The sequence below is a fragment of the Rhagoletis pomonella genome, unplaced genomic scaffold (genome assembly GCF_013731165.1).
Source record: "Rhagoletis pomonella isolate Grant_MI unplaced genomic scaffold, Rhpom_1.0 Rhpom_scaffold_00007, whole genome shotgun sequence".
NCBI lineage: Eukaryota > Metazoa > Arthropoda > Insecta > Diptera > Tephritidae > Rhagoletis > Rhagoletis pomonella.
The window spans coordinates 43,236,420-43,247,075 of record NW_023458561.1 but is presented as its reverse complement, the minus strand read 5'-3'; the positions used below and the strand labels follow the sequence as shown (position 1 = coordinate 43,247,075).

At 33.1% G+C, this 10,656-nt stretch overlaps 1 protein-coding gene across 1 annotated transcript in view; it reads right to left on the bottom strand.

Annotated features, from left to right (window-relative positions):
• Positions 1 to 1,616: 1,616 nt before the first annotated feature.
• LOC118743852 overlaps positions 1,617 to 10,656 on the bottom strand; it is a 23,229-nt gene continuing 14,189 nt past the window's right edge. Inside the window, exon 3 of the mRNA XM_036476616.1 lies at positions 1,617 to 1,775. Within this exon, the coding sequence (XP_036332509.1) occupies positions 1,617 to 1,775 (159 nt within the window). The remainder of the gene's footprint in view (positions 1,776 to 10,656) is intronic.

Here is a 10,656-nt window from a genome sequence, read left to right as displayed (position 1 = left end):
TTTTTTTTTCTAATTTGACTGTAAAGCATGATAAAAACATACTTATACTATATTTTTATCATGATTTAATGTACTTATTCCCAAATTAATCATTGACGAATGAATTATTCGTGAATAATAAAAAAAAAACTCGATTTATAACACACTGAGCAATGAGTTACTTTTACTTAGGTCGAGGCCACGCTATGAGCGGCAAGCGGCTGAGCGGCGCCATACAAAAATGCCGCTCAGAGCATGGTCACTTCAATAGTATTTCATATGTTTTAATTAAGCCCTTCAGCCGCTCCCCGCTTTGCCGCTCATTGCGGTTGGCTTTTCTCCTAGTCGTTGTCTCCAACTGGGTTTGACCACAGGAAGAGTGGCGTTAGTTGAGTGGGGTGACTCTCCGCATACCCGCATATCGGTTGGGCACATCTGAATTTATCCAACTCAGGTAGATGCTTATGGTGGTGCGAGTCACCCGAGGCAGACGAAGTTCTGTCTCGTTCACGTCGGGTAGTTGTGTTCCTAAAACTGAATCACTAGTCGGGAGTTGGTGTAACGTCTATGACCTGTCGATACGTTGTCGGGTCCAGTGGTTGTTCTATGAATCTTTGGACGTGCTTTGGCGAGGGCTCTACCGCAAGCAAATGTCTGTTTGGGGTTAGGAACTGCTTGCACACCATGGCACAATATCTCGAACACACTCTAAAATATTTGTAGCCAAAAATTGTACAAAACGGAGACTCGCATCGGGTTAATATTTGAATTTCGCAGCCAGACTTGGTCAGGTGAGTTTTTAGAAGTATTCGAAAGTTTTTAGCTATCTGCCTCAAAAAATAATGACATTGTGCAAAATTGGGTCAGTCTAATGTGCATATGTATGTATACTAGGGTAGTCCAAAAATGCATGTGAAAAAGTAAAGTTGAAATTTTTATGCTCTCACCCCCAAGGATTGTTCCATGTATACCCAAAAAAATATACCCTTATTTTTTCTATTTTAAAATCAAAAGATATTTAGAGGTCGATAATAGCGTTCAAAGTTTTCCATGTATTTTATATGGGGAAAAAACAACTTTTCGTAGAAATGCTATAGAATAGTTAAAAATCAATATTGTATAATTTATAGGTCCGCCAAAAACCCACAAAACCCCGAAAAACACAGTGGGGCGACCAATAAGAAATTTTTAGTATTAAAAAATGGTTAAATAAACAATTGGGTATTATTACTGAAAGTCTCCTGAACGGAACCAGAGTTTTCCGATAGCAAAATATTGATTTTCAAGAATTCTATACCATTTCTACGAAAAATTTCATTTTTCTCATATAAAAAGACATGGAAAATTTTCAAAATAAAACAATATGGGTATACTTTTTTCGATATGGAACAATCCTAGGGGTGTGAGAGCATTACAATTCCGAATTTACTCTTTTTGGACTACCCTAATGTATACACATTGCCATGGAAACATCACGTAACGTATAGTCCTACATATATAAACATACATACGTATTTCGTTAAACACAAAATTATGAGATAAACCGAAACTATTTCATGAAAAGACAAGATGCTCATCCTTTTCTCCACCCAACAAAATAAAGTTCGACATGAAAGGGAAAAACTTCCGCATTCAGCTTACATACCTGCTTCTGCGGTTGTATCTGTTATTGTTGTTGCTGTGTTTCCAGCAGCATTAGCCGGTTCGATGCGAATGCGTCGTACTACACGTCGTTGTACACCCCGTGTATTACGGTTATTTTCTTTACTATGTTCCCACCACATTGCTGTACACACCTAAAACGAATAGGTGTATGGAAAATATAAAAGGACTAATGAAAACCACGATCCCTTTCAGTGCGACAAATATCTCAGAGCAGCTGATTAACACTTACTCTTATCGAAAAAGCAAAGATACCAATAACTATCATGATCAAGATCGCGACACCAATGCCATCCATTGCCAATAAGTTAAAACAGAGCAATTTATTTATTCGAATGCACTAAACAATTTTTGTAACAATTTTCTTGATTTTGATATTTTGTAATTTATTACTTTGTAAACTAATTTAGATTATGTGCTGTTATATAAAGAAAAGATGAAATAATTTTGAATACTAAAATTGCATCGTTATTTTTTGAATGAAACACACTCATCGGACGCACTTGAAAAGGTTTGGTTATCACGACAAAACTAAAACAGCGTATATGCTGACATTTGACTTTACTTCTATTCCTTCACAAAGAAAATGGCAAATTGAATGCCCAATAAACCATAATAGACCGCTTTTATCTGTCATATGCATACATACATATGTATGTACACATACAAATAATAGATAAACAATACAAAAAGGTGTGAAAATAAATTTATGTTTAGTAAGGCGGTTCTTAAAATATCAACACCATGGGGCACCTCTTTATTTTGTTGTGCATAAAATGAGGGCATCCGCGAAAATTAAAAAGAAAAAGTAAAGCAAAATTTAGAGGATTTGAAAAATTTTAATTTTTTTCTTTTTGATCGCAAAAATTCGACAAAATTTTGACTTTGGCCAGCTATAAGTCAGCGAGTTTATCAATATATATATGTATATTTATATATATATAATTAATCAGGTATCAAGTCAATTTTTTGGATTGATAAAAAAAATTTAAATTTTTACAAACCCTGGTAGCGACTACTAAAAATAAAAAATAAAATAAAGAAATTAAATTTTAATTTCCGTGGATGTCTTTATTTTGTATGCAGAACAAAATAAAGGGGTGCCTCATACAAAATATACCATATATTGATATTTTTAAGGTATACCCTAATGTTTAGCCTTTTGTCTTTTTAGTCTTTTCTTTTTGTTGTATTCACAAAAACAATACCACTTTACGGGAAACAATAATTTTTCCTGACCGCCGAAGCCTTTTGTTGGTATCCCTATGCTACACAAAAATTTATCACTAGACTTTTAGACTTCTCGCTGTCATCAAAGTATAGCCAAAGTATAGTTTTAGTTACACCTATAAAGACAATGTTCTCGATTCTTTTTAACGAAGAAAGAATCACTCCCACAAGTGGTTCGGTTCGGTTAAAAATCCAGTAAAGCATTTTTAGGGCCAGTTTCTCAATGTCTGGTTAAGACTAACTACAAGTCAAACATGGTTATCGACGTTATCGACTCACTATTAAATGTTATGGAATCTATCATGTCGATAACGAGGTTTAACCTGCAGTTAGTGTTAACGAGACATTGTGAAACTAGCCCTTAAATTTTTGTAATGCACAACCGCCAGGAAAAACATTCAAATCCGTGAAAAAATTTCCGAAAATCAACTTAAAACTTTAAAATTTTGTCTAGAAATTCTCATTAAAAAGTTTGCAATTTAGATGAAACTTTGAGGAATTTTCATAATTTTTGCACAAAGTTTTAAACTTGGATTTAATGCCAAAGGAAGTAAAGTTCTCTCGCAGACTGTCTGCTATCTTTGTTTTTTATCAAATTTGTTGGCTGGGATGTAACTAAACTTTCATACATATGTATATACATTTATCTATATAAATATGGAGGAATAAATATGTTTTATGTATATTGAACCCGAAATCTTATCTATCTACATACATACATATGTACATATACTATGTAGTTATTAGTTATATTTTGCAAAATGACAAATGCAGCACCTCCGTAACTTGTACCGGCTTATTTCACAATTTAGATATAGTATGTAAGTATTTACATTCATGCACACATGCATATGTATGTATATACAGTAGCCTGCGAATCCAATAAATCAAGCCAACTGATAAGCTGATAAAAATTAATAATAGCACAAAAACATTGAAAATTTAATACAAGCCTGCTGACACCTTTTGGCCATTTAACTAAAAGTTTTCGTACTTTTGTAGTGACGAAACTCCACTAGTTAGTTATTGAAATGACCAAAAATCTGTGGCATTTACAAAAATGCCATTTAGAGACGAAGTTATACTGGATTTCCACTAGGCATTAAATGACAAAAATTTTAAAAACAAAGCTGGAAAAATACCAGTTAAGCGGAATTTTAGACCCCAGTGAGCCCACATTTTTTATTAAAATTTTTGCGGATGTAGAAGGCAAATAAAATATAGGGAAATTCATACACTAGCTCCATTATATCAGCGTACACCCTTGTTTTTTTTAAATACTCACAATGTTTTGCAAGATATAATTTTTTTTTGTTATTTTTGTACAAAAATATACATATTTCATGCTACAAACAAAACTACTTTATAAGTCAAAGTTTCAAACTCTATACAAAATTAAGGATAAATTAACGAATTTTCATTAAAATCTTGTATACAGTTTTATAGCCCATTCAATTTAATATAACAATGTACAAATTTGAAGTGGTTAAGAAACTGCGTTAATTTTGAATCATTTTTTCTCACGGCTAAAAGTAAATAAAAATAGTAGTTGCAGAATATAACTCAATTCCCTCTTAAGTCGACTTAGGCGGTTATTACTTATGACCACAGACATATTGTATGTAACATCTATGCACTGGCTACACGTCAATTTTCTACCTAAGTTTGGCTCTGCGAATTTGGCAGTAACAAGTGATTGAAAAAATATGCTGCAAATCAACTAAAAGGGTTAAGGCCTAGTGGAAATTCGGTATTAATTACTCTTTTTTATTAACGTAATGACACGATCACTTTTTACAACGCTTTTATCAACTTGCAATGTTGTGTGTCCAGAAACTTTCAATGTTGTGTGTCCAGAAACTTTCAATGTTGTGTGTCCGACACCATAAAACCTTTGCTTTGAAAAGTTCCTATAAAAAAGCATAGTGCATAGGGTGACATCTGTAGTGAATAGGGCGAGGTAGATGACATCTAGATGTCGCCCTATGTACTACGTTTGCTACAGCGGAAATAGACGACACGCCATTTCTTTAAATAAAATTAATTGGTGCTCGTTTGTATGTACATACATATGTAAATGCATGTGTGTGCACCTTTCTATTAATATCGTTGAATTATTTTAATATCTATTGCAAAATTTTATTCAGACAGGACTAAAAAGTAGAAAATAAATAATATAAAAAAAACTTTTTAATATACAACGCTTTTATAAATGGACTAAAAAGTAGAAAATAATATTTCTCAGTCCCATAGAATTTGTTTTGATAACTTTTGATTTTGAAATTTTAGCACATGGGGCGCATGTAATACACTTGAATTGATATGAAAAGTAATATATGTATGTATGTATGTGGGTATATGAATAACGACCGTATAAAATCGATTTCAAAGTTCTACTTTCGCTGTAGAAATTTTAGGTCTACGTTATGTAGTTTGACTATTGTCAATTAAATCGAAGCTTTGTATTTTGTAGCCCATTCAATTCTAGTTTAAGTAAGTGCACGTTTGATATCTTTAATCTGGTTTTGGAGAAGATAATAAGAGCTGCAGAACTGAACCGCTAGGGAATAATTTGCTTCAAGAGCATACAATTGCTGGCGTATGTCAATGACATTGGCAACATCGGTAACAAAAACCACGAAATTGGATAAGGAAACAAAGCGATTGGGTCCGGTGGTCAACGAGGACAAGACGAAAGTATCTCCTGTCATCAAACAAATAGTCAGCGTATTCGCGCCTTGGCGCCCACGTCATTGTTGACAGTTATAATTTCGAAGCAGAATTTAAACCAGTGTTGCCAGGACTTCAAAAATAAAAAAGCTAGATCGGCCAAATAAAAAAGCTAAAACAAGTAATTTTTAAGCAAAAAACCAAACCGAAATCGGTTGACGTGGTCCAAAGTTATGCGGTAACATACATATAAAAAAACTATTCCGACTTACTGATAACCTCCTCCTTTTTTGGAAGTTGGTTGAAAACTAAAGGGCCCAAAAAAAGTTGAACAAGTAATTTTTAGCAAAACAAGTAAGAAAGTCAAAGTTCGGGCGGAGCGGAACATTAAATATCCGGCGCAAGTATTAAATATATGTTTTTCACCATTTCGAAATCTACCGCTACATGATAAGGCGGGATCTATAAATTTTGAGTAAATTAGCGTCCTTAAATTTCGAAATATTGAAGTTTAAAGTATTTCTGAAATTTACCGGTATATGAAAAGCGGCCGTAATTTTAATCCGATTTCAATAATTTTCAACATTTTGCTTTTATGTGGCAGGCACAATAACCATACCGAGTTGGGTACAAATTGGTAGAACGGTTACCGAGATACATATATGTGATCATAAGTGGGCGTTGCCACGCCCATTTCCCAAAATTTTACCATAAACGTATTTCTTGGTAAAGCATTGTTGCACGCATCAATTTTGAATAAATTAGATTTAATATTTACTGCTTTATCGAAGATTTTGAATTTCTTTAAATTACCGTTATATGGAAAGTGGACGTGGTTATTGGCCGATTTTAAAACTTTTCGGCTATTTTGTTTGCTGTACCAAGGCCAACAACTGTGCCAAGTTTGGAAGAAATTGGTGCAGCGGTTACCAAGATAAACACATGTGACCATAAGTGGGCCTGGCTACGCCCATTTTCCAAAAATTATTATTATAATATTCTTATTTTTCATCTGAAATTTATTGTAAATATCAATTTTTAGTGAATAATCTTCAGTAGTTACTAAAATATCGCAGTTTTCGTAAATCTGAAAACTGCCGTTATATGGGAAGTATGCGTGGTTACAGTCCGATTTCGCCCATTTTCAATACCAACCTACCTTGGATAAATGGAAACCTACATACCAAATTTCGTTGAGATCTGAATTTTTGCTCGAGTTATCGTGTACACGGACGGACGGACAGACGGACGGACGGACGGACAGACAGACATGGCTTAATAGACTTCTCTATTAATTCTGAGCATTTATGTATACATTTGTCTATATCAATCTCGCTTCGTTTTGGATGTTACAAACAACCGTTATTTGAACAAAATTGATATACCCTTGTGCACAAGTGCGCTCGGGTATAAAAACGAAGATTAAGGTAAATTTAAACACTTTACTTAAATGAGAACACCGATGAAAATAAAGATGAAGGCAGAGGAAGAAAGATTAATTTAAAAACTCAATTTGGGAACTATTTTGGGATTTTCGGAATTATCGGAACTTATCGATTATAATGATCGATACTTTTGTCGGTGTTGTTATCGATATTGTTATCGATTTTGCTATCGATATTTTCGGAACTTATCGTTATAATAATCGATATCTTTTATCGAAATTGTTATCGATTTAGCTACTGATATTGTAATCGAAATTCTTATCAATATTTTTATTGATTTTGTAATAGATATTTATATCGATTTCGTTATCAATATTTTTATCGATTTTGTTATCGATATTTTTATCGATTTTGTTTTCAATATTTTTTTCAATTTTTTTATCGATTTTCTATCAATATTTCTAAATTTTGCTATCGATATTTTTATCGAATTAGTTATTGATATTTTTATCGGTTTTGTTATCGATATTTCGATGGATGTTACTATCGATTTGGTTATCGATAGAGTATAAAGATAATAATAAAGATAAAGGAAAAAAGAATAACATAAATATAATTAGAACGAACAGGACAGAGGTATGGACCTAAATAGAAAAAAGACAAAAAATAATCTTAAGCAAAAGCAAATGTATGTGTGTATATTGGTTATGTGAAATACTAGATATGTGTGATCGCAAACGTCCTTGTGCAGCTTATCATAATGTATTTAAATATACAAACATAGTCATAATCTCTTATATTATATTGTGAAAATCACAACGGAATCAAGAGTTTTTATCTGCGCGAAACATAGTAGGTGCATACGTACATACGTCACAACTCCAACCCTGCCATTGACACCCACTACATTCCCACTTTTATGATATGTATTTATACATATATTTTACATACATATTTACCACTAACCTGCATGTGGTACATATCGTGGCATATGACGCGCATGGGCACGGCTTCGCACCTGATAGAATACATGTGTTTCCAGTGTACATAAGAGTTTCAACAACCACTGCGAGGAGAGTGAGAACGCTTAGTTTATAATAAATATTAAAATCGATTAGTGATAGAAACAACTTACGCAATGAGTTTGCGTATTGGTGTATTATCACTATTTGCACTTGCAAACAAACGCATATACATACATATGTCCGTACTTACGTACTTTTAGAAGTAATGCAATAGCAAAAAGGCCCAACATGCAGTAGATATAGGCGAGCTCATCCATATTTCGAAAATTTAGATTCGGATTATAGTTACCAGAATAATTTAAAACGTCGCTAAATTTAAATATTTGCACGATCTGAATTTTGATATTTTGATGTTCGATTTGAGCCATAATCAAAATAAACCACAAATAATTAAATGATATATTTACATTTTGAAAAATATTCATTTTGTTTACATACTTATGTATGTTTGTTTTTTGACATTTTTGGAAACATTAAAAAAAATTCACAGTTATACTAACGTTGGGTGCAGAGAAGGAAATGAAAATATGCTTAATTTTTGTAACATATTTGACAAGGAGAATTCATTCAAGGTGTAATCGGCAGCCCAAAAGCAAAAAACTACATTAGCATATTGTACGCACATGACAATAAGAAACACTAATTGCACAATAAACACATAAGTTTGACAATCAGCACAATTCGCCTGAAATCAGCTGCTCTGGTTACACCACCTTGTATGAATTCGCCTTGACATGTGACATATACCTAAGTGCTGATATCACACTACGTAAGGTGCGTACTATAACTAGCTCATGCCAATTTCGCTCCTAGATTTCAACAGAATTCGTTATCGAATTCGAACCACTTGTGCTAAAATGTAATAAACGCTAGCTGACTTATGTATGTATATACGTATAACAAAATTGAGGTCCATATGTTTGTACGTACATATCGCTAGATTATGGCGTTTTCTTTTCTATCGAAAAATTTTACCTCCTCATTGCTCTCCTCACACAAATAATCCGGAGAGGGCCATGAAAAGGAAATATATTTTGTAGAAAACACCATTAGAGTGAACAGTCCACTCGGTCCACTTTTTATGAAAACTCATAATTTGATATGGGAAGCAATATACATAAATTTAAAATGCATCGTTTTAAAAAGTATTAAGGTTGCCTATTTTATTTTTTCGTTTATAAATATTCAAATTTAAAAAATAATTCATTTCATCCGAATTTAAAATGCTTCCCAGCGAAGACGTATTCATACTTGGTGGTGTTACCGGAGCAGCTGATTTCAGGGCGGAATTGTGCTGATTATCAAAATTATGTATTTGTTGAACAATTTTTGTGTTCTGATTGTCATTGTTTGTATAATTTGTTAGTGTAGTTTTACAAAAAATGTACAACAAATACATCATTTTGACAATCAGCACAATTCGTCTTGAAACCAGCTGCTCTGGTAGCACCATCTCGTATGAAATCGCCTTGAGCGGTCGACCCTTGGCAGGCAACGGCAAACTTCCGAGTGTATTTCTGTCACGAAAAACAGCTTCTCATAAAAACAAAATCGCTGTTGGGAGTCGGCGTAAAACTGTAGAATTATTGAACATACAAAGGAAAATTAACTTTTGCTTAATCAATGAAAGCTTGCGAAAGGTAAAAACTCTACAGGGCATATTAAATAGGAAGTACCATTAGAGCAGCTGAATTGATATTTTTTGCGAATTATTTGTCAAATATTTCTGTAATTGTACAAAAGAATTCTATACTGTGAAAAAATTTTAAAGCCAGCTTTTCCAACGATCGCTCCACTCTGAAGCATAAATGCTGCTTATTGCGCCTTGCAAGGGATGAAAACCGATGCTTCTGGAATATATAAAAAGCAGAATATTAGTTTTCGCACTTTATAGAGCTGGACCTTATAGAGGCTGGATTCTGTAACTGTTAGAAAATGCAGTGCACGTCGAATGCAAAACGCACAACCAAAAAGTCGCCGAATAAAAGTGTATACAATTTTGACAATTAAAACTCATTCTCACCTTTCCTGAATTGCAAAAATAGAGTGTACAAGCAAAAACCAAATAGGTTATCCTATATATAAATAGGCAATTATTATGTTTCCTTTACATCCCCTATAGGGCTGAACTATACTTCTAAGTTAAAAAATTATATAAATATCATTAGAAAGGTATTTTGATGCTGATGTGCAGGGAGTTACTAAAACTTCAAATAAGTTTAATATAAAGCGAAAAAATCGATTCAAAAGTGACACCAATGCCAATGTCATACATGTACATGGTTGGGCCGGAAATGCCTCCTAAATGTATACTTTAATATTGAAACTGAATTACAGAAACCTGCTGAGCAGCAGTTTAGGGTAAGATGTATGTATGTACATATGTACATGAATAAATCAAGCCTCAAACACGGAAGAAGTTAAACTTGAGTATGTAGATGAAGAAAGGGATAAATACAGAAATTAAAATAAGAGTAAAGAAACTTAAATATATAAACGAAGAGGAAGGTAAATTTAAATACTTAATATAATATCAAAGGTATGGGTGAATATTTAGATATCGAAAAGAATACAGATAAATATCTGAATTAAAGTGAAGGAAGTGATAAATATAAAAATGAAGAAATATAAAAACGGTATAGTTTTGTGTTGTGTTGCGTTGTGTTGTGTTGTGTTGTGTTGTGTTGTGTTGTGTTGTGTTGTGT